Source organism: Patella vulgata, chromosome 8 (assembly GCF_932274485.2).
Source record: "Patella vulgata chromosome 8, xgPatVulg1.2, whole genome shotgun sequence".
In the NCBI taxonomy this organism is placed as follows: Eukaryota; Metazoa; Mollusca; class Gastropoda; family Patellidae; genus Patella; species Patella vulgata.
The window spans coordinates 46,686,925-46,712,977 of NC_065886.2; the positions used below are offsets into that span (position 1 = coordinate 46,686,925).

Sequence of the window (26,053 nt, forward strand, 5' to 3'; positions counted from 1 at the left end):
ATATACTTATTTAAGCGTGGATGACCTTGAGACCCAATTACCCATCGATTATCGAGATACATACCTTTTATGTAAAATGACCCTGACTCAAAGCATTTGGAGTGGTATTCAGGGAATACATGTCGATACAATGTCTATACAACGCTCATTTTAGAGACTTAATAAATATACTTATTTAAGCGTGGATGACCTTGAGACCCAATTACCCATCCATTATCGAGATACATACTTTTTTATGTAAAATGACCCTGACTCAAAGCATTTGGGGTGGTATTCAGGGGATACATGTCTATACAATGTTTTGTTTTCATACTTTTTGTAGAGTTTCGTTGGATTAATCTATTATAGAAATTCAAGTCTTTAGATGTCACTTTAATATATTATCGTGATTGTGATAAATATTATCAGTTTACCGTTCTGTATCTCTATTGAGATTATTCATCTACACAAGAATTAACTTGTGTCATTTATTACGCTGCTCGTTTTTAACAAATTTAAAAAAACCCTAACAGGATGTAGACAAAACCAAGATCGAGTACCCTCTGATTTGATGACTAACACGATATTATTATGATCAATGAGTGTCATAAACCTGTTGTAATTGACAGGTGTGTTATTTCCATGTCGATTTAGTCCAAACAAGAACGACCGAACACAAATTGGCGACCTATTCGACCGATCCAGCTAGCAACCCGTTCGTTGGCAACCTATTCAGAATTATGCCAACAGTCGCCCAAACTCATCTATTTTTATCCACCAATAAAATCCAACGTTACGTCTATCAAATGAAAGTAGAATATATTATTTTTTATCCAATTCTTTAGCTCAGAAAAGAGGTGTAATTTCGCATTATCTTACAAAATTCTGGAAATCCAACTAAATATATTCCGAAAGGCAATTAAATAGGCTTTCCAAGTATTATTAGTAAAAGTTGGCACAGTCATATTGAAGGGGTGCACTCTCATCCTAAACATGGCCAATTTTTTAAAAAAAATTGAAGGGAAAGACTACGGAAGCTCAAATACGAACTATTTTTGTTTATTTCTTTTCCTATTTTTATTTTCAATTTTTATTTTTGAAAAAAAGTAATTTCGAATTTCTATTTTTAATTTTATACAATAATTTTCAATTTTTTACAATAATTTTCAATTTTGTACAATAATTTTCAATTTTGTACAATAATTTTCAATTTTGTAATTTTAATTTTTAATTTCTATTTTCAATTTTGTAAAATAATTTCTAATTTTGTAAAATAATTTCTGATTTTGTAAAATAATTTCTGATTTTGTAAAATAATTTCTGATTTTGTGAAATAATTTCTAATTTTGTAAAATAATTTCTAATTTTATAAATTTGTTTTCAGAACCATCGGACCGCCCCGGTTCACTTACATCTTGTCCAACCTCGTGGGTTTTCTCCCACTGCAAAAGACCCCTACGCGCAAGCGAATTATTGAAATAAAATTAAACCCTAATTTAAGTTAGTCCCGAAATGACCTAGTTTGTGTCAAGTGGACGTTAAACCCCAATTTCCTTCATAGTACACTGTACGGCGTATGTCCGTCTTCATTAGTCTAGTCGAAGCAGAACAGTAGGACGTTAAACCACACTTCATTTCCCTGTCGCCATGGGACCCACGGTGGCTATGCGAGTAAGACACTGTCGGCCGAGAATGTTCATAGGTATTTTCAGGCGTGGTTCCCCCCTGTAAATGGTGCAGGACGGAGGGCCTAACAAAGACAGCTGTTGAGTCGTTCGGATGCGACGAAAACTCAAAGGCCCACCCATTGGCGTGCAGGTAAAAGACCCCTTAGCAGTTGAAATTCGATACAAGAGTAGGCCGTATAGCGCCGCTGCCCGGGCAAAATTTCCCTCGTAGCACACTGTATGGCGTATGCCCGTCTTCATTAGCCCAGTCGTAGCAGAACAATAGGACGTCAAACCCCATTTCATTTCATTTTATTTTATTCAGAAATATATAGCTGGATGCTCAGAATTTTGTACGATGGTCCGAATTTTGACTCGGAATATTACCGTTCTTTCACTTTAAAATATTGAAAAATTGGCGACGTTTAGGATGAGAGCGCACTCCTTTAATATGATTGTGTCAACTTTTACTAATAATATTTGAAAAGCTTATTCAATTACCTTTCAGAATTTTGACTCGGAATATTACCGTTCTTTCACTTTAAAATATTGAAAAATTGGCGACGTTTAGGATGAGAGCGCACATCTTTAATATGATTGTGCCAACTTTAACTAATAATATTTAGAAAGCTTATTCAATTACCTTTCAGAATATATATAACTGGATGCTCAGAATTTTGTACGATGATCCGAGTTTGGACTTAGAACAAAATACCGGTTTAACTTTACATTTAGAATAATGAAAAATTGGCTATGTTCAGGTTGAGAGCCCACTCCTTTAATATGATTGTGCCAACTTTTACTAATAATATTTGAAAAAGCTTATTCAATTACCTTTCAGAATATATATAGCTGGATGCTCAGAATTTTGTACGATAGTCCGAATTTTGACTCGGAATATTACCGTTCTTTCTGGTGCTCAGAATTTTGTACGATGGTCCTAATTTTGACTCGGAATATTACCGTTCTTTCACTTTAAAATATTGAAAAAGTTGGCAACGTTTAGGATGAGAGCGCACATCTCAGAATTGTGTACGATGATTCGATTTTCGACTTCGAACAAAATACCGGTCTTTCTTTACATTTAGAATATTGAAAAATTGGCTATGTTCAGGTTGAGAGCGCACCCCTTTAATATAATTGTGCCAAGATTTACTAATAATATTTGGAAAGCTTATTCAATTACCTTTCAGAATATATATAGCTAGATGCTCATAATTGTGTACGATTGTCCGAATTTTGAGTCAGAATATTACCGTTCTTTCACTTTAAAATATTGAAAAATGGGCGACGTTTAGGATGAGAGCGCACTCCTTTAATATGACTGTGCCAACTTTTACTAAGTATATTTGGAAAGCTTATTTAATCACCTTTTAGAATATATATAGCTGGATGCTAGGAATTTTGTACGATGGTCCGAATTTTGACTCAGGATATTAACGGTCTTTGCCTTTAAAATGTTTTAAAAATTTGCCATGTTTAGGATGAGAGCGCGCCCCTTTAATATAATTGTGCCAACTTTTACTAATAATATTTGGAAAGCTTAATCAATTATCTTTCAGAATATATATAGCTGGATGCTCAGAATGTTGTATGGTGATCCGAATTTGGACTTCGAAAAGAATACCGGTCTATCTTTACATTTAGAATATTGAAAAATTGGCTATGTTCACGTTGAGAGCGCGCCCCTTTAATATGATTTTGTCAACTTTTACTAATAATATTTAAAAAGCTTATTCAATTACCTTTTAGAATATATTTAGTTGGGTCATCAGAATTTTGTACGATTGTCCAAATTTTGACACGGGATATTAACGGTCTTTCCCTTTAAATTTTTTTAAAAAATTGGCCATGTTTAGGATGAGAGTGCACCCCTTTAATATGACTGTGACAACTTTTAATAATATTTAGAAAGCCTTTTTAATTACCCTTCGGAATATATTTAGTCGGATGTCCAGAATTTTGGAAGATAATGCGAAATTACACCTCTTTTATGAGCTAAAGGATTGGATAAAAAATAATATATTCTACTTTCATTTGATAGACGTAACGTTGGATTTTATTGGTTGATAAAAATAGATGAGTTTTGGCGACTGTTGGCATAATTCTGAATAGGTTGCCAACGACCGGGTTGCCAGCTAGATCGGTCGAATAGGTCGCTAGCCGAATAGGTCGCCAATTTGTGTTCGGTACAAGAACAATGGATGTGAAAACAAAGAACTTTTAGATTAACGTCTATTGCTCGATATAAAAGTTTCTTTCCGGGAGTGACAAAGCAGCTCTAATCAACAGATCGGTATATGAGGTTTGTTTGAGTCCATTTCTTTTAAATTCGGTATATTTTTCGAACAAAAGCTAATAAAGAGGTAATGAAATTTTAATTTTTGTCAATTTGTTCTTGGTTCGATTCCCGACGATGTCGGTTCAGAAAAGACCATTCATGGTATGTTGGGGTTGTCTACCACTTTTCAACAGACAAATCACATCCCTTAGCTCTTCCTTGTTAAGTAGTAATGCAATAAGATAATCTGAATTACAGCGTGAAATTCACGACATAATTCTAATTATAAACCCAATAGTAATGCCTATGCAACAAATAATATCCATGTAACTTTTTACTTACTTTATTATAGTAAATTGGGTATTTGACATGTGTACAAATGCATTTGTATGACGCATTTCTTAAACATTGCAGTCAGAATGTGTATTCTGTTCAATTTCCATTATTACTTTTAAAGGGACCATCCGGATTTTAACAGAGTCTCAGAAGTAAAAGTCCGTGTACGTATGAAATTTATGCGCAAATTATAGAAGGATGGTGTACTTTAATTTGTCTCAAAATTTGAACTCAAAATATTGAGTCGTTTTGCGTGGAAGTCCAAACCGCTTATCCGGACACGTAACCATTTTCAGATTACGGGTCAGTTTTTTCGTTCGGTGACCTAATAATCTATTGCCGTTCCTTTAGAGGTCTATACAGTGCATGACCTATGTCCAGTACTTGATAACGAAAGGTAAATTTCACCTACACTTTATTTTAACACAAAATTAAGCAGTTTTATTCTCCATATATAATCGAGATTGGCTCTTCAAGTTTTAATTTCTTTTCACAGTTTTAATACATTATTCAATAGCTAAATTTGCCTATGCAGGCTTTTCTTTAGGCCTTAAATGTTATATAAATATTGCCCGAGACTTTATCTATATTAGAATAGATATACCAGTACCATGGTTACTATAATGAACAATTAATGCACACATATTGTGAAAACTACAAACAGTGATAACTTGGCTCAGAATAGAGTAATTTAAATGAAATTTTCCATATATTCACTCTGTATTAGGCTATCTATTTTTGAACTAGTTTAGGAAGAACGACAAGATCTTTTTCTAAATCTTACATAATGATAAAGTATCTTTAAGCAAGTCTCGTTCAGTTTACTTTCGTAAACATTTTGACATTTCACACATATTACGCGGTAAAAGCGACGTAATTCCAACCCTCATTGTGGTAACAGATGGCGCTGTTTGAAATTATATGGTGGCTGATAGTGGACCAATATCCAGAGTTGTTCACACTGGATAGTGGGATTTGTGTGGAGAACATCCTCGTAGCCTCCCTGAACAAATGATTGCCCCACCCCCACCCCACGAAAAAAATATTGTCGACCATAGTTCTAAAAATACCTACTGTTTGTAATAGACAGCAGTCAGGGATCATCATGTGGAGTATTGATTTACGGATGTGGCACCTTGCACCCAGTCTAATATTAATAGTTCTATCTGCCATATATTTTGTACTGTCTTTCCCAATGGCCCAACTTTCGTGGGGCCCGTCTTGTCACTATGTTCATAGTTCAGAGTTCTCTACAGGACGATTTTCTAGGCTGGATAAGGCGTTTACGGCCGTCCAATTTCCTAAATTTTTCGGGGGAGGACCAGTGACCGTCCATGGCGAGGGCAACAGAGATAAGTGCCTCGGGCTCGGGCCCCGAAAGGGTCCGGCGATTTGGTGACATAAAAAAAAATGTTTTTTTCTAATATATATTTGTATGAAGACAAATTTCCCGAAAATCGTGGCCTTTTTTCGACGATATTAACGATCCCACATTGGGTGGGTTGGCAGCGGGAAGTTGATATCAGAAATGTTTCCATAACCCGAAACCCGAAATATTATTTCTGGTTGACATGTAGAGATCTTGTTAATTGTCCAATGTATCCGCCGTTTCTCACTCGACCAGCTAGCTTGACAACAAGAATTGCGAACAAGGACTGGCCCGTTTGCCAATGGCACATCGGGGCCCCTGGCAGTGTGCCCCCACCCTTTCACACTGACCCCCTCTCTGCGGTAGTGTTTTCTGCTTAGAACTAAGTATATGAAATGAAATGAAATGAAATGGGGTTTAACGTCCTACTGTTCTGCTACTAAACTGGCCTTATGAAGACGGACATACGCCATACAGTGTGCTATGAGGGAAATTTTGCCCGGGCAGCGGCACTACGGTCTACTCTTATATCGATTTCCAACTGCCAAGGGATCTTTTACGTGCACGCCAATGTGTACACGGGACCTCGGTTTTTCGTCCCATCCGAACGACTAGACAGCTGTCCTTGTCAAGCCCTCCGTCCTGCATCACTGACAAGGGGAAACCACGCTGGAAAATCTGGATGAATTTTCTTCGCCAATGCAGGGATCGAACACCCGACCTCATGGCTAGCTAGCTAGCTGCAATTTTTAGCCGAGATAATTCTTATCTTCGGCTGCAACTGATACACTAGGTTCAGTTGCAATTTGTTCAACACATATCATCACAGTTTGCATGGAAATAAGTGATTATGTTACAAATAGTGAAGAGTGGAACACAGAAATCTTAATTTTATCATACCGAACAGTTTTTTTGTATTTTCGAGTGATATATAAACATCACGTGATTCTAGTACGGCCGCCATTTTAACTGAACAAAAAATTCGCATAACAGTTGGGTTAAATCAAATAATATAATTATTCGGTAAGATTTCACCTTTATTTCAATGAGAATTGGTTTATTATATGTTAAGCTATGTGCAGTACAGTTTTTGGGTCAGTGTACTTGGAAATTAAGGGAGTTATAGGCCAGTAATTTTTTTGTAGTCAAATGACTACAAAACTTGCGCAAAGGAAGGCCTTGGGACGCTCCACTAAGTATATGACTTCCTTGTCGGGATATACTCCACAAAGCACCACTTCAGGTCGAAATGTCAAAAAATTTCTCGGGCGAGGACCCCCGGACCCGATACAACCTGAGAGGTGAGAATCCCCCCCCCCCCGCCCGCCCGCCCGCTGTGAGTGGCACCTTGTCAATTGGGCCCATACCTATTACACCATACCATACCTATTACCTAATACTATAAAAATACATTTAAAGGTGGATAACTCCGTTAAACATGTCTATTCCTGCAGCCGAAGATATATGTATCAATGAAAGTAATTTATTTGGAAACGATAAAATGGTGTATTTTGATATCAATACGACATTGAAACAATATTCACGAACAAGAAATTGAGCCAGGGAATGGCCGCCATATTTTAAAAAATTTTAAAAATAGCATTTTCTTGCATCGAAATGTTCTTAGAGGACATCATACAATATACAAGATTATAAAAATATAAAATAAAAGTACAAAAATTATGCACGGGCACAAGTTCACAGCACTCACATAACATGACAGTGACATGTGTGCGCATAAAAAAGAGTATTTAATAAAATATTATACATACATATGAGGCAATGGCTATTTGCCACATGTGGTAAGCAAGAATTTCAAAATAGCCTTACGACTACAGACCGCAATTGTTACCCGATTTTAATGAAACTTACAGATTATGATAATATTGATAACATCTCTGAGTAGCAAAACTTTCGGCCACTTCCGGTTGGCGGTTTCCGAGATATGGAGGTTACCACACATTTCATGTGGCACGGCTACAGACTGCAATTATAAACCGATATCCATGAAACTTACAGAATATGATGACATTGATAATACCTCAGAGTAGCCAAAATTTCGACCACTTCCGGTTAGCAGTTTCGGAGATATCAGGTTACCACACATTTCATGTGGCACGGCTACAGAGCGCAATTACCAACCGATTTCAATGAAACTTGTAGTTTATTATTACATTAATAATATCCCAGAGTAGACAAAGTTTTGACCACTTTCGGTTAGCGGTTTCCGAGATATCAGGTTACCACTTTCGGTTAGCGGTTTCCGAGATATCAGGTTACCACACATTTCATGTGGCACGGCTACAGACCACAATTATCAACCGATTTCCATGAAACTTACAGAATATGATAACATCAATAATATCTCAGAGTAGCCAAAATTTCGGCCACTTCCGGTTGGCGGTTTCCGAGATATCAGGTTACCACACATTTCATGTGGCACGGCTACAGACCGCAATTATCAACCGATTTCAATGAAATTTACAGATAGCGATAACATTAATAATATCTCAGAGTAGGTAAAATTTCGCCCACTTCCGGTTAGCGGTTTTGGAGATATCAGGTTACCACACATTTCACGTGGCACGGCCACAGACTGCAAATACCAACCGATATCCATGAAACTTACAGATTATAATGAAATTAGAAATATCTCGGAGTAGCCAAAATTTCGACCACTTCCGGTTAGCGGTTTTCGAGATATCAGGTTACCACACATTTCATGTGGCACGGCTACAGACCACAATTATCAACCGATTTCAATGAAACTTGCAGATTATAATAACTTTAATTATATCTCAGAGTAGCCAAAATTTCGACCACTTCCGGTTAGCGGTTTCCGAGACCACCATCATTAATTGCGGTCTGGAGTCGTGCCACATGAAATGTGTGGTAACCTGATATCTCCGAAACTGCTAACCGGAAGTGGTCGAAATTTTGCCTACTCTGAGATATTATTAATGTTATCATATTCTGTAAGTAAGTTTCATGGATATCGGTTGGTATTTGCAGTCTGTAGCCGTGCCAATGAAATGTGTGGTAACCTGATATCTCGATATTATTAATGTAATTAACATCTGCAAGTTTCATTGAAATCGGTTGGTAATTGCGGTCTGTAGCCGTGCCACATGAACTGTGTGGTAACCTGATATCTCCGAAACCGCTAACCGGAAGTGGTCGAAATTTTACCTACTCTGAGATATTATTAATGTTATCTGTAAGTTTCATTGAAATCGGTTGATAATTGCGGTACGGAAACTTGCCACATGTGGCAAATAGTCTCCGGATTGTCTTACCACATGTGGCAAATAGCCCCAGCCTACATATGAATATATTATGTTGCGACACTTGACGCTATAATAGTCAGTGAGTGGATTGGCAAGGTTTTGGGTATATATTTCTTTCTCTTTTGACATTCAATAAGAAATTGTTGATCGGTTTCAATTTTGTTTGTATTGCATTGTTTATAAAGGTGATCCTGGGGGTGGTATATTATCCAACAGAATAATGAAAATTTTAAATATAAATATTGATTATTGTAAAAGCTATAAATAAGTTAGATTATGGTTAAATGTGCATCTGAATTTTAAATTATGTGTTAATGAACTAGCCAAGTAGTAAGCAGAGCTCTAGCGGTCCTCTGTTCAAAACATTTTCAGGAGGGGCGATTCCCATAGTATAGAATCTTTGAGACTTTAGTTCAACCCATCTCTCATTAAGGGGCGGGAATAAGGACATTACTGAGCACCATAAGTTGAACAATGTCCAAAATCTAGCATGCAAAGTCTTCCTAGGTCTGAAAGAAAACAGCTCAAATATAGCAGCTAATGGTGATCATTTTATTATGGGCTTCGTGTCTAACGAAACAGAGTAGAAGTACTAAGTAACAGCTTTCTAATTCCAGAATACATGTACCTATTTATCTACTGGAATACCTGTTTATCTACTAGAATACCTGTTTATCTACTACTAGAATACTTAATGGATGGGCAATTGACCCCAAATTTACCACACAATCCGCTAATATTAATACCCCCGTAACAAAATGAACATTATGACAAGAACGTAGTTTGTGGCTAGTTCAAAGCCCTAATCGACATGATTTTAAACTATATTCCCAAATTACATATTAATTTAGAAGTTATAATAGTATAAAAACATTTAAAGAAATGTGTTAACCATTTCAGTCGTTCGATGGCTGAACAGGGGTAATAAATTGTTTTAAGATCGTGCGATTTCGTGGGTTAGCGGTTAGCCCACGGCCACATCGTATATTCTAGATTGTAAATTATTGTTTTTATTCCCCTTGAGAGACATTTTCCTTTTAGAGACCAAGATGGGTAACGGCAATGAAAAGGGTTAGTAAATTTAAAATGGTTAGACCGTTTTGTTTTGGGTGAACAATGATATTTTAAATTTTTATGTATATGTGCTAAACCGTATTTGCTACTTTCATTTTATTCTGAAATGCTGATCTATTAAATGGGCATTTTAAATTTATTCAATGTTATGTTGTATTATATGTGCTTTAATCAAACTGGGCTAGATAGTGTGTTGGCATACATAATATTGTCGGATTAATTAAGTTTGGTTTGGTTCATGAAAGAACATTTCTTTTGTCAACAGCGCCAAAAATATTGCAAAGGTGACCGACAAGTAAAGATATGTTATAGATATGCATATTTTGCACATCATATCCCAAATTTAACATATCTTTCCTTGTCGGCCACTTTTGCAATACTTTGGGCGAAGTGGTCAAAAAAAGTTCTTGTCGGTTCTTGTCAGTGATTAGTAGGAACCCGGATCGAATAATTAACACATTAGATTAACGTAACATTGCATTTTTTAACTAAACCAAACGCTCATTTTAGAGACTTAATAAATATACTTATTTAAGCGTGGATGACCTTGAGACCCAATTACCCATCGATTATCGAGATACATACCTTTTATGTAAAATGACCCTGACTCAAAGCATTTGGAGTGGTATTCAGGGAATACATGTCGATACAATGTCTATACAACGCTCATTTTAGAGACTTAATAAATATACTTATTTAAGCGTGGATGACCTTGAGACCCAATTACCCATCCATTATCGAGATACATACTTTTTTATGTAAAATGACCCTGACTCAAAGCATTTGGGGTGGTATTCAGGGGATACATGTCTATACAATGTTTTGTTTTCATACTTTTTGTAGAGTTTCGTTGGATTAATCTATTATAGAAATTCAAGTCTTTAGATGAATGGGACTGTCACTTTAATATATTATCGTGATTGTGATAAATATTATCAGTTTACCGTTCTGTATCTCTATTGAGATTATTCATCTACACAAGAATTAACTTGTGTCATTTATTACGCTGCTCGTTTTTAACAAATTTAAGAAAACCCTAACAGGATGTAGACAAAACCAAGATCGAGTACCCTCTGATTTGATGACTAACACGATATTATTATTGACCAATGAGTGTCATAAACCTGTTGTAATTGACAGGTGTGTTATTTCCATGTCGATTTAGTCCAAACAAGAACAACCGAACACAAATTGGCGACCTATTCGACCGATCCAGCTAGCAACTCGTTCGTTGGCAACCTATTCAGAATTATGCCAACAGTCGCCCAAACTCATCTATTTTTATCCACCAATAAAATCCAACGTTACGTCTATCAAATGAAAGTAGAATATATTATTTTTTATCCAATTCTTTAGCTCAGAAAAGAGGTGTAATTTCGCATTATCTTACAAAATTCTGGAAATCCAACTAAATATATTCCGAAAGGTAATTAAATAGGCTTTCCAAGTATTATTAGTAAAAGTTGGCACAGTCATATTGAAGGGGTGCACTCTCATCCTAAACATGGCCAATTTTTTAAAAAAAAATTGAAGGGAAAGACTACGGAAGCTCAAATACGAACTATTTTTGTTTATTTCTTTTCCTATTTTTATTTTCAATTTTTAATTTTGAAAAAAAGTAATTTCGAATTTCTATTTTTAATTTTCGATTTTATACAATAATTTTCAATTTTGTACAATAATTTTCAATTTTGTACAATAATTTTCAATTTTGTACAATAATTTTCATTTTTGTACAATAATTTTCAATTTTGTACAATAATTTTCAATTTTGTACAATAATTTTCAATTTTGTAATTTTAATTTTTAATTTCTATTTTCAATTTTGTAAAATAATTTCTAATTTTGTAAAATAATTTCTGATTTTGTAAAATAATTTCTGATTTTGTGAAATAATTTCTAATTTTGTAAAATAATTTCTAATTTTATAAATTTGTTTTCAGAACCATCAGACCGCCCCGGTTCACTTACATCTTGTCCAACCTCGTGGGTTTTCTCCCACTGCAAAAGACCCCTACGCGCAAGCGAATTATTGAAATAAAATTAAACCCTAATTTAAGTTAGTCCCGAAATGACCTAGTTTGTGTCAAGTGGACGTTAAACCCCAATTTCCTTCATAGTACACTGTACGGCGTATGTCCGTCTTCATTAGTCTAGTCGAAGCAGAACAGTAGGACGTTAAACCACACTTCATTTCCCTGTCGCCATGGGACCCACGGTGGCTATGCGAGTAAGACACTGTCGGCCGAGAATGTTCATAGGTATTTTCAGGCGTGGTTTCCCCCTGTAAATGGTGCAGGACGGAGGGCCTAACAAAGACAGCTGTTGAGTCGTTCGGATGCGACGAAAACTCAAAGGCCCACCCATTGGCGTGCAGGTAAAAGACCCCTTAGCAGTTGAAATTCGATACAAGAGTAGGCCGTATAGCGCCGCTGCCCGGGCAAAATTTCCCTCGTAGCACACTGTATGGCGTATGCCCGTCTTCATTAGCCCAGTCGTAGCAGAACAATAGGACGTCAAACCCCATTTCATTTCATTTTATTGTCCCCCGCCTTTCGAAGAAAGCAGGGGACTATTAAAATGGGTTCGTCCGTCTGTCTGTCTGTCCGTCTGTCTGTCCGTCACACTTTTTGGGACACAATAACTCTCTTCCTAATTGAGCTAGAATGTTCAAACTTGGTGTATGTGTTTATTAGGTCAATGCCTTGATGGAGTTCGAAGATGAGCATTTTCCGCTTAGGGTAAGCAGAGATAAGCAATTTGATTGGTTGATGCTTTGGGACACGATAACTTTTAATTGAGCTAGAATGTTCAAACTTGGTGTATGTGTTTATTAGGTCAATGCCTTGATGGAGTTCGAAGATGAGCATTTTCCGCTTAGGGTAAGCAGAGATAAGCAATTTGATTGGTTGATACTTTGGGGCACGATAACTCTCTTCCTAATTGAGCTAGAATGTTCAAACTTGGTGTATGTGTTGATTAGGTCAATGCATTGATGGAGTTCGAAGATGAGCATTTTCCGCTTAGGGTAAGCAGAGATAAGCAATTTGATTGGTTGATGCTTTGGGACACGATAACTTTAGTTGTCCCCCGCCTTTTGAAGAAAGCAGGGGACTATTAAAATGGGTTCGTCCGTCTGTCTGTCTGTCCGCCTGCCTGTCCGTCCGTCTGTCTGTCCGTCACACTTTTTGGGACACAATAACTCTCCTTCTAATCGACCTAGAATGTTCAAACTTGGTGTGGGTGTATATTAGGTCAATGCTTTGATGGAGTTCGAAGATGAGCATTTTCTGCTTAGTGTAAGCAGAGATAAGCAATTTGATTGGTTGATGCTTTGGGACACGATAACTTTAGTTCTAATTAAGTGAGAGTGATGAAACTTGGTGCATAGTTTTATTACATCAGTACCTTGACTAAGTTCGATGATGAGCATTTTCTGCTCAGGGTAAGCAGAGCGATAAGCAATTTGATTGGCCGAGACTTCGGAACACAATAACTCTCCTTCTAATTGAGCTAAAATGTTCACACTGCTTCTAATTGAGGTAGAATGTTTAAACTTGATGTAGATGTTCGTCTTGACTGAGTTCAATGATTAACATATCGATCTCAAGCTAAGCAGAGATAAGCAATTTCCTTGATCGATGCTTTGGGACAATATAACTTTGATTCTGTCTGATAGAGAGTGATGAAATTTAGTGTATAGTTGATAAACAGTTTGATTGCTCGATACTTTTGAAAAAAATAGATGTGCGATTAATTAATATGTGGCATCTATTTATTTGCGGATTTCGGCGGGGGACATCAGCCTCACTGTTGGCTTGTTTTATTCAGAAATATATAGCTGGATGCTCAGAATTTTGTACGATGGTCCGAATTTTGACTCGGAATATTACCGTTCTTTCACTTTAAAATATTGAAAAATTGGCGACGTTTAGGATGAGAGCGCACTCCTTTAATATGATTGTGTCAACTTTTACTAATAATATTTGAAAAGCTTATTCAATTACCTTTCAGAATTTTGACTCGGAATATTACCGTTCTTTCACTTTAAAATATTGAAAAATTGCCGACGTTTAGGATGAGAGCGCACATCTTTAATATGATTGTGCCAACTTTAACTAATAATATTTAGAAAGCTTATTCAATTACCTTTCAGAATATATATAACTGGATGCTCAGAATTTTGTACGATGATCCGAGTTTGGACTTAGAACAAAATACCGGTTTAACTTTACATTTAGAATAATGAAAAATTGGCTATGTTCAGGTTGAGAGCCCACTCCTTTAATATGATTGTGCCAACTTTTACTAATAATATTTGAAAAAGCTTATTCAATTACCTTTCAGAATATATATAGCTGGATGCTCAGAATTTTGTACGATAGTCCGAATTTTGACTCGGAATATTACCGTTCTTTCTGGTGCTCAGAATTTTGTACGATGGTCCGAATTTTGACTCGGAATATTACCGTTCTTTCACTTTAAAATATTGAAAAAGTTGGCAACGTTTAGGATGAGAGCGCACATCTCAGAATTGTGTACGATGATTCGATTTTCGACTTCGAACAAAATACCGGTCTTTCTTTACATTTAGAATATTGAAAAATTGGCTATGTTCAGGTTGAGAGCGCACCCCTTTAATATAATTGTGCCAAGATTTACTAATAATATTTGGAAAGCTTATTCAATTACCTTTCAGAATATATATAGCTAGATGCTCATAATTGTGTACGATTGTCCGAATTTTGAGTCAGAATATTACCGTTCTTTCACTTTAAAATATTGAAAAATGGGCGACGTTTAGGATGAGAGCGCACTCCTTTAATATGACTGTGCCAACTTTTACTAAGTATATTTGGAAAGCTTATTTAATCACCTTTTAGAATATATATAGCTGGATGCTAGGAATTTTGTACGATGGTCCGAATTTTGACTCAGGATATTAACGGTCTTTGCCTTTAAAATGTTTTAAAAATTTGCCATGTTTAGGATGAGAGCGCGCCCCTTTAATATAATTGTGCCAACTTTTACTAATAATATTTGGAAAGCTTAATCAATTATCTTTCAGAATATATATAGCTGGATGCTCAGAATGTTGTATGGTGATCCGAATTTGGACTTCGAAAAGAATACCGGTCTATCTTTACATTTAGAATATTGAAAAATTGGGTATGTTCACGTTGAGAACGCGCCCCTTTAATATGATTTTGTCAACTTTTACTAATAATATTTAAAAAGCTTATTCAATTACCTTTTAGAATATATTTAGTTGGGTCATCAGAATTTTGTACGATTGTCCAAATTTTGACACGGGATATTAACGGTCTTTCCCTTTAAATTTTTTTAAAAAATTGGCCATGGTTAGGATGAGAGTGCACCCCTTTAATATGACTGTGACAACTTTTAATAATATTTAGAAAGCCTTTTTAATTACCCTTCGGAATATATTTAGTCGGATGTCCAGAATTTTGGAAGATAATGCGAAATTACACCTCTTTTATGAGCTAAAGGATTGGATAAAAAATAATATATTCTACTTTCATTTGATAGACGTAACGTTGGATTTTATTGGTTGATAAAAATAGATGAGTTTTGGCGACTGTTGGCATAATTCTGAATAGGTTGCCAACGACCGGGTTGCCAGCTAGATCGGTCGAATAGGTCGCTAGCCGAATAGGTCGCCAATTTGTGTTCGGTACAAGAACAATGGATGTGAAAACAAAGAACTTTTAGATTAACGTCTATTGCTCGATATAAAAGTTTCTTTCCGGGAGTGACAAAGCAGCTCTAATCAACAGATCGGTATATGAGGTTTGTTTGAGTCCATTTCTTTTAAATTCGGTATATTTTTCGAACAAAAGCTAATAAAGAGGTAATGAAATTTTAATTTTTGTCAATTTGTTCTTGGTTCGATTCCCGACGATGTCGGTTCAGAAAAGACCATTCATGGTATGTTGGGTTTTTTTTTGGTATCGAGGTTTAGCACGAACCCTAACCCAGAACTTCCAATGGTGTATTATTCGTGTGGAAATGACCTCGGCAATCGGCCCGAAAACAGAAAGGAAATTAAATGAAACGAGGTTTAGCGTCCTACTGTTCTGTGCCGACTGCGCTAACGTGAGAAATGAAATGACATGAAATGAGATGGGGTTTAACGTCTTATATATATAGTGTTCTGCACCGGCTGGGCTAAACTACAGCTAAACCTCGACAATGGTTCGGAATTAAGTTACATGAACTTGCAGAAGATTTCGATTACCTTATATAGAGCTCCATATCAAGATAGCGCCGTGTTGAAATAATCCGTAAGGAACATTTCATTCTTCTTTTTGTTATAATTATATTTTTCTCTGTTTTACTTTCAGTCAAAATTGCACAAGTTGAGAATAAAAAGAAAATGGCTGCTGTAATTAAGAATGTATTGATAGTATATGCTCATCAAGACCCATTGTCTTTTAATGCTGCTCTCAAGAATGCTGCAGTCCAGACCTTAGAAAGTCAAGGTTATAAGGTCAAGGTCATTGATCTGTATGCTCAGCATTTTGAACCAAGAGCTACCAGGTCTGATATAATAGGCAAGTATATTATACTAGTATCTCTCCTTCGTTCGTTCTTGGTGTTTAACGTCTGCTTCCACATAAGTGATATCGCAGACAAGACATAGGAGAGCCGAAGCTGATTCCTGTTTTTTAGAATAAGATTTTGCAATCTTTCCATTTGGCCTTAGACCATGGATTTGGTTTAGTGGGAAGTTCTTCCCTTTATTTAATATAAACATATCGTTTGGTAGATGATCTCGTCTGCTTCTGGATTGGTAGATGTCATCGTTTTAGTGTTTAGGTGTCAGCCCCGTTTTATCGTGGCCTCCCCTTACTCCACTATCCCACTCTCTGGGTTTGGTATCAGTTTTATTTGCGGAATAGTGTTTAGGTGCCGAGTTCGTCTGACCGTAACTCCCGCTTACTCCACTATCCTGCTAGTTTGGTAGATGTCATCTTTGTGGGGTTTGTGTTTAGGTGCCAGGCCCGTCTTATCGTGACCTCCCCTTACTCCACTATCCCACTCTGTAGGTTTGGTGTCTGTTTTTGGTGGAATAGTGTTTAGATGCCGAGTCCGTCTGATCGTGACTCCCCCTTACTCCACTATCCTGCCAGTTTGGTATAAATCCCCTATGTAGTTTAGTGTTTAGATGCCGGTCCCGTCTAACCGTGACCCCCTCTTACTTCACTATTCTACTTAGTCCAACTGTGTCCATTAGGGCGTGATTTGTTCGAAGATTTGCAGTTTCAGATCTGGTCTCGGGAAGAGTAGGTTCTTAGTGTTGAATGGTATGTTGTTGGTCTCCATTGTTCTCACTAGTTCCCTTCTCTCCTCCTCGTGTACCTCGCATTCTACCAGGACATGGTTGGTGGTACATTCTTCTCCGCACTCACAGATGATGACTTGGTGTTTGTAGTCTCGCAGCCGCTCTTTCACCCTTAGCTTCGATATAAGTCTACAAATATCTCTTTTAGGGTGATTGAGTGTTGTCTTTGTGTAGATCTTGTCATCCAGCCGGAATCTGTATGTGTCAAGTTCAACGAGATTTAATTCCCAGATTGAATTGACCTGTCTTTTGACCATACTGTAGATTTCCGTGGTGCTGTAGTCTATGGTGCGGAGTGGTGCTGTGTCCTTGAGACCTTCATTGGCGAGTCGATCTGCCTCCTCGTTTCCTCTAATGTTAGTCCATGTGACAGACAGATTTTCATTACCAATTTGATGAATAAATTTAACCATGATTTTCAGTTAGCCTTAGGTCTAAAGTGTCCAAAATTGGTTGATGGACATCCGGGTCACTTTGCCAAATGTGAGTTTGGCGGCCATCTTTAAAAAATGGCCGCCATTTTTTTTTATTTGAAATAGTGCAAGTCAGGGAAACCTCCACAACTCCTCAACAGGTTCACCTATGGATATGTAAAATGGCTCAAAATGTTCATAATACAATTCTAAATCTGCTGGTATATGACTCATGTTGTTTAAGAAATGCTTTCGGTTTCAAAATAAAAGATCTGAAAACAGCAATATTTTCGGGTTTTTTTTCATGATGTCTGTTCATAAGTTTACTAAAAAAAATCTTGTTCAGACCCATATAAGCCAAATTATCTATTTGGTCAACTAAAGTGATTTACTAGATATCAGAAACATTGATCATAAAAAAATAATCTCTAATATGAGTGTCCAAAATCCAAGATGGCATAAAAGTTGCTCAAATGGCCAATTTGTCAGATAATAGTTATTTCACAGTTTGATATTACATGTAATATCCAATTGAAAGGGATTACTGACCTTAAAATTTAACCAAAACACAGAGTGTTTAAAAAAATCCAAAATGGTGAATATTCATAATGGCGGCCAGAATTTCCGTAAAATGATCGATTTTCTGTTTAATGTAGCTTGTAATGTAGCTTGTAATATGTCTTTTTAAGCAAATGACACACTATTTGTGGATAACAATTACTAAAGTTTATTTCACTGTGACGTTTCAACAAGATTTTACATGTCGTTATCATGTTTTTACTGTTATGGCCTATTGCTCGTGGTTCATTATACCGCTTGAATAATTGTTTGATCTTTTGTTCTTGTGCTTATCTATACCAATTACAGTTTATACCTGTATATGTGCATTTGATTATCTAACGGCTTGGGACACTACAATGCCCATACCAGCTGACTTTCCTTCGAAGAAAGCAGATGACTATTAAAATGGGTTCGTCTGTCCGTCCGTCACACTTTTTGGGACACAATAAGTCTCTTTCTAATTGAGCAAGAATGTTCAAACTTGGTGTAGGTGTTTATTAGGTCAATGCCTTGATGGAGTTCGAAGATGAGAATTTTTGCTTAGGGTAAGCAGAGATAAGCAATTTGATTGGACACGATAGTACTTTAGTTCTAATTAAGTGAGAGTGATAAAACTTGGTGTATAGTTTCATTACATCAATACCTTGACTAAGTTCGATAATGAGAGTTTTCTGCTCAGGGTAAGCAGAACGATAAGCAATTTGATTGGCCGAGACTTTAGAACACAATAACTCTCATTCTAATTGAGGTAGAATGTTCAAACTGGGTGTAGGCGTTCATTTAATGAATGCCTTGATGGAGTCCGATGATGAACATTGTCTGTTTAGGGTAAGCAGAGATAAGCTATCTGATTGGTTGATGCTTTGGGGCATGATAACTTTGGTTATAATGAAGTGAGGGCGATATTAGCATGACTAAGTTCGATCGTGAGAATTTTCTGCTTAGGCTAAAGAGCGATAAGCAATTTGATTGGTCAGGAATAACTCTGCTTTTAATTAAGGTAGAATGCTGAAACTTGATTTAGCTGAATGTCTTGACTCAGTTCAGTAATTAACATTTCGGGCTAAAGCAAAGCAGAGCTAAGCAATTTCAATGATCGATGCTTTGGGACAAGATAACTTTGATTCTATCTGATAGACAGTGATGAAACTTAGTGTATAGTTGATAATCAGTTTGATTGCTCGATACTTTTGAAAAAAATAAATGTGCGATTAATTAATATGGGTCATCTATTTATTTAGGTATTTCGACGGGGTCATCAGCCTCACTGTTGGCTTGTTTATTAATGTTATATGCTTGGTAAGGACTTGTGAAATCTTGTTGAAACGTCGCAGTGAATTAAACTATAGAATTTGTTATCCATAAATAGTGTGTTATTTGATTATGCTTCAATTACTAAATGCCTGACCCCATGACTCACCTACAATGCCCAACTAGTCTTATGCGGGACATATTGTGATCAATGGCCAACTGATAGCAGTGGCGGATTGGGCCATCGGGCGATCGCCCGATCAGACAAAAAAATGAAAAATATAATTTTGTCCAATTCGTCTAAAAAACCTTTTTCTGCTGAACATTATATGGTGGGGGGGGGGGGTATTGGACCGGCCATGGAACTACGATGATGTGGCCAGTGTCTTTAACGGGCCGCGACGCCATCACTGGAGTCTGGAATGGGCTGGTAAAATAGACTTTCTGGGCCGGGTGTGCTGGGTGTGGGCCGGAATTCGGAATCCTGCAATGGGGATTCCGAATTCCATCACAGGAGGAATCAACTAGCGCTCCCGGCAACAAAAATGGGACATTTTACAATGAAAATATTCCTACTTATTCAATATTCCTAACTGGTTAATCAAATGGTCAAAATTTTCTCAACTAGTCCCATTTTTAAACCAGTTAAATTCTCTTGACTCTTGACGATACAATGATAATACGTTAATTAATAATATGACGATATGATCATTTCACAGGTTGATGGTTGTAAATTACTTGTAGGTCGGGGTTTTGGCCTAAATTAATCGATTTATGAGATATATTATTTGACAAAGATTATAATCAGATATGCCACCAAATCGCATATTTGGGGTTCATTAAAAGGGGTAGCTCCGACAAGGGAGCCCGGACCGGTTCCCGGCCCCAATCCGCCCCTGACTGAACGTGTACCACTATATTTATCCCTGATCTTGCTTGACCCATTACCCACCTAGCTAGAGTGTCAACAATTTTAATGCGTAACCTACAGTTCCCAACAATTTTAATGCATGGTCTAGTCTGACCCACCTAGCAATTTTTGTGTCGTTTTTTTCGTTATTTATTGATTTTTCGATATTTGGGGTTTTTCGGTAATTAGTATCAAAAAAGTTTTTTCGGTATTTTGTCTGCATTTTTCGGTACTTTTAAGATTTTTATCTCGGTACTTTTCGCATTTTTTCGTTATATGGTACAACCGAACCGGTTTTTCATCAAAGACTCTATGCCTGGCAACTTTTGTGGTATAGTCTAGATAACGTATCCACAGATCCATTTCACAACAAGTTGAAAGTTTAAAAAGAATCGTTGCGAAGATAATTTGAAATGCATTAACGACTAGGCATCACAAAAGTAATGTCGACCAATTTCTTCTTTCGCTTTAGGCAGGCCTATGATATTAAAAGGATATCATCATTGTCGCTGTCCAGATCTCCTGTTTCTTCTTGTACTTTGGCTAGTGTCCATTGCTGAAGAAAAACAGTAGTTGCGATTGTCACAGTAATTCCAATGAGGTGGATGGTTGTGACATTAACAAAGAGGAAATCGTGAGCCATGCTTTTGGGTAAATGTATTTCAAATTATCTCTGTAATTATCATTTTTAAACTTAGAACTTGTTGTGAAATACATTTTACACTTTACACTTTCACAATTGACAAATATGAATCCATGATACCATCTGGCTAGATTCTAGATGATACCACAAAAGGTTGCCAGACTCTTCAAAGTAAAAATCTATCATATTACCATTTGTGGACCAGAAATGAAATGCAATGTGGGTTAACGTCCTACTGTTCTAAACTTGGTCAATGCAGATGGCTATTCGTCATACAGTGTGAAATGAGGTAAAATTTGTCCAGACACAGGGGTCGAATTCCGGACCTCGTTGAGCCTTACCCACTGAGCCACTATTTCGGCCAATTTATAAACAAACAGAATAGATAAATTCTTAACAACTAGATATATTTGCAAAGATATATTAAAATTCCTTACAGTTTTGCTCGAATATTATTAAATCTTGTTTTCTGATTTACGAGATCTGGTATAATTAATTCCATCCTCCCCTAAAAAACTACTACACATTTTTATAATAAGCCAAGCCAAGAGAAAGACTGACAATTGTCCCGTTTTGTTCTTAAGCAATAATCTACGATATCCAAAATCTTTTTTTGAGGTAATATTTAAGTTTAGTGATCCTGAAAACCCCATAAATGGCATATTACAAGCCGTACAAAACAGAAAAATGACGATTATCTGAAAAATCATTCATTTTAGGGAAAATCATGCCGCACTCTTGGATTTTAGCCATCTTGGATTTTGGAAATCCTTTTTTTAGATGTTGTATTTATGTTTTGTGACATCGAAAACCCCTTAAGCGGCATTACAGGGCATATCAAACTGTAAAATGACGATTATCCGAGGCATCGATCATTTTAGGCAAATTTTGACTGCCATTTTGAATTTTCGCCATCTTGGATTTTGGGAAACTAATTTTATAGATCAACTGTAAGTACAATGACTACGGAAACCCTATATATGATATATCACAAGTTTTACCTTGCGTGATACTCATCCATCCTAACAAGAAATTCATTTTTCGTCAAATTTTGGCGACCATTTTGGAAATCAGACGGATTCAACCGAAAATGACGTCACAGAAATGACACACTATCAAAATCGTCTTCAGTGACAAATTTTTCTTCAGAAACAACCGGTCCCCAAATATCGGTGTGATTGCGACAACCCTAAATAAACGTTCACATGGTTAGTACCCTATCTCGCCGAGGCACAACATTTTAAAATTGACAGTCTACTCAAGACTTTTGTTGAGTTTGCGGCCACCGCAGCTGTACAGACTGGGTCACTGACCGTATTTATTTATGCCAAATGAATAACTTAAGAAGACCAGACACAAAATTTGGCTAAATTTACCTTGAACATGATTTGGTAGTAAACTTTTAAAATAAATCATGAAAAAAAATGCCAAAACGTTGCTTTTTTCAGAATAATCTGTTGATTTGGAAAATATATGATTCATTCACCAACATGTGTCATATAACAGCAGCTGTAGAATGTTATTGCGAACATTTTGAGCCATATTCCATATCAATAGGTCAATCTGTGAAAGAGTTATGAAGGTTTCCTTGACGCGCTCAATTTCAATGAAAAAACGGCGGCCATTTTTAAAGATGGCCGCCAAAATGGCATTTAGCAAAGTGACCCGGAAGTCCATCAACCAAATTTGAACACTTCGGGCACCAGGCTAACTGAAAATCATGGTTGAATTTATTCATCAAATTGGTAATGATACTCCGAAATCCGAGGTCTGCCACATGGACTATGTTGACATGTGATGGAATCCACACGAGTTCTACTTTGCTTCCCTTCTCTATAACCCTCTGGTACAGCTGCCTGATTTATAAACGACTTCTGGTCTTGAGTCCGAGTTGTCATTTTGGATTGAAATCAGACTACTCAGAGAGTCGCTTGGAATGACGAACTTACTAGTCTTTTGATGGGAAATCCATGATATAGCGTCACGAATGGCCACAAGCTCTGCAGTGTACACCGAACAGTTATTGGGCAGTTTCCTGCTTATTCCCTGTTTCCCGTTTGGCAGGTATATTCCAAACGAGCTGGTGCCCCTTTCAGGATTGCGTGAGCCATCCGTGTACACATGGTCCCAGTCATCAGACGGCCAGTTGTCTTCCAGGTGTTCTAGAGAGAAAGCACGTGCAGCAGTGGGGTTGTTTTTCTTGTCAGTTTTCTGTAGTAGATCTAGATTAACCGACGGTATAGGGAGCGTCCAAGGGGCGATCGCTGGGGGGTCGTGTTCATTTATCACGAGCTCCCCCAGTTGCAGTTCCTTGATTGTTTCCCTGATACCCTGGCCGAAGCTTTTCTTTCTAGGATCTCTTACATATCTTGTCTTTTGTAGACTGACAAAAGTAGGGGATCTTTCGCCCAGTTGCGAGATCTTGGCCCAATACCTTGTCGCTAGTTCTTTTCTTCTTAAGGATAGGGGCAGCTCCCCGGCTTCCTGTAGTAATACACAGAGCTTTGTATTGGATGGTGTCAAGCTTACTTAAGAGTTTTGGCACACAGTTCATGAAGGCCAAAGAGCCGTAGTCTAATACAGAGCGTATTAGAGCACGATACACCATCATTAATGTAACTCTATTGGCACCCCATGTGCTGCCCGTTATTTTCCTCATTAAGTTTAGGATTTTGGTGCATCTATCTACAGTCTCGTCGATGTGCGGTTTCCAGGTCAGCCTTCGGTCAAAGATTACGCCAAGGAACTTGGTTTGGTCTTTAAACTCGATGGTTTTCCCGTTCATACACAGAGTCATTCTGTTTATCCCTCTATCCCTGCTTACAAGCATGCCGACTGTTTTCTTCTCCGAGACTTTGAACCCCCAATCGTTTTCCCATGAATTTGTCTAAGGCCTTCTGCATGTTCTTTTGTAGTTCAGAGAAGTTCCTCCCTTTCCTCCATATGGTACTGTCATCAGCAAATTTAGCTAACTCAGCTTTGGCGTCGAGGTAGGAAGATTTCTGTATGTCGTTGATCATGATATTGAAGAGAGTGGGACTGATAACCGACCCCTGAGGCGTGCCATTTTCTAATGTTTGCTCGGCACTCAGGAATCTGCCTACATTCACCTGTATCCTTCTATCGCTCAGAAAGCTTTTGATCCACCGAAACATTATGCCAGTTATACCAATACGTTCTAACTTGAAGAGCAGCCCGTCTAGCCAGACTAAATCGAAAGCCTTAGTTAAATCTACGAACACGACACATAACAGGTTCCCAGAGAGGAGTGCCTACGACATGACTTGCTGTAGTCTCACCAAGTGGTCCGTTGTTGAACGCCCTTTCCTGAACCCGCTTTGATTTTCGTCGATCAGTCGGTTGCTCTCCAGATAGAACTGTAGTCGTATGTTAACCATTGTTTCCAAGGTTTTGCACAGTGTGGATGTCAAGCTTACTGGTCGATAGGACTCTGCCTTTGTTCTCTCTTTACCTGGTTTTGGAAGAGGGATGACGTTGGCTTTCCGCCATTCTTTGGGTACCTCTCCTGCCAGCCAGGATGTGTTGAAGAAGTTTAGTAGTATCCTTTTGGCATTTCTAGGCAGATGTTTGAGCATCGAGTACTTTACTTTGTCCTCACCAGCCGCACTATTCGTCTTGAGGGAAAGAGCCTTATTTAACTCCTCCTCAGAGAAGGGTAGATTGATTGGTTTAGCCCCTTCATTAGGTTTAATTTCTAATGAAGGGTGCTGTGAGTAAAAGATTTTCTTTCTCTTCAGGAACTCTGGTGATTGGTTTTCGTCCCTGCTTGCGTCAGCGAAAGCTTTTGCAAGTAGATCTGCCTTTTCAATGCCGTTGGTAACGTACTCATCTCCGTTCTTTAGGTTTGGTATGTTGAATGATCTGCGCTTCCCGTTCATGGCGTTCAGCTTCTTCCAGACGGCACCTGTTTGCGTGTTTTGATTCAACGCATTACAGAATGTCATCCAGTGTTCGCTTTGTGCCTTCCGGATGGTGTCTCTTGCGGCGTATTTCAACTTCAGGTAGTTTTGGTGATTGACTTCATTGTAGTGGCGTTTCCGTAGGCGTAGTGCCTTCTTTCTTTCGTTAACCGCCTTCTGACATTCTGGTGACCACCAAGGTTTTCTAATCCTTGATTGCCCTCCAGAAGTCTTGGGAATGGAGTCGTCTGCGGCTCCTATAATAGCACTCGTGATGTTGGCTGCGTACACGTCGATGTTGGCATCGATGATGTCTTCTTCTTTCCACCCAAGGCAGCCTACACGGAAGTTAGCCCAATCAGCCTCTTTTATTTTCCAATTGGGTTTCCCGTTATAGACTTCCCTGGTTGTTTCACATTGGATGCAGAGTTCTATCAGTAGATGGTCGCTACCAAGTGTTTCATCTTCGTGTACTTGCCAGTCGCAGCGGTTTGCCATACCAAGCGTACAGAGCGTGAGATCCAGGTGTGAAGGTGGGGCATTTCCTCCAACAAAAGTAGGGCTCTCGTCGTTCAGTACGCATAGGTCGTTCTCTTCTATTATTGAGCATAGGCTAATCCCCCGACAGTCATTCCTAGGTGACCCCCACAGGACGTGTTTTGCGTTGAAATCCCCGCAAAACACAAATTCGCCCTGAGGAAGCTGGTCGAGAAGTGACTATCTGTGGACGCATATATATACCTCTTGTAGAAAGTATGTAATATATACATAGACCAATATACATAGACCACTTATATAACGTGTATTAATGTGATATACATAGACCACTTATAGAACGTGTATTGGTGTAGTAATAGTACATGATAATATAAATATAAACAGTATAAATTTATAGAAAGATCCGTCAATATAATGTATGTCCGTCCGCAATCGCACTTATTTCATTTTGCACTTGTCATGAAACGTTTCTACGAAAGCCCAGAAGGTTCATTCCAA

At 37.6% G+C, this 26,053-nt stretch overlaps 1 protein-coding gene across 1 annotated transcript in view; it reads left to right on the top strand.

Annotated features, from left to right (window-relative positions):
* The window catches only part of LOC130010459 (ribosyldihydronicotinamide dehydrogenase [quinone]-like), a 49,017-nt gene that overhangs the window by 17,328 nt on the left and 5,636 nt on the right, over positions 1–26,053 (top strand). Inside the window, exon 2 of the mRNA XM_056102638.1 lies at positions 16,359–16,568. Within this exon, the coding sequence (XP_055958613.1) occupies positions 16,359–16,568 (210 nt within the window). The remainder of the gene's footprint in view (positions 1–16,358; positions 16,569–26,053) is intronic.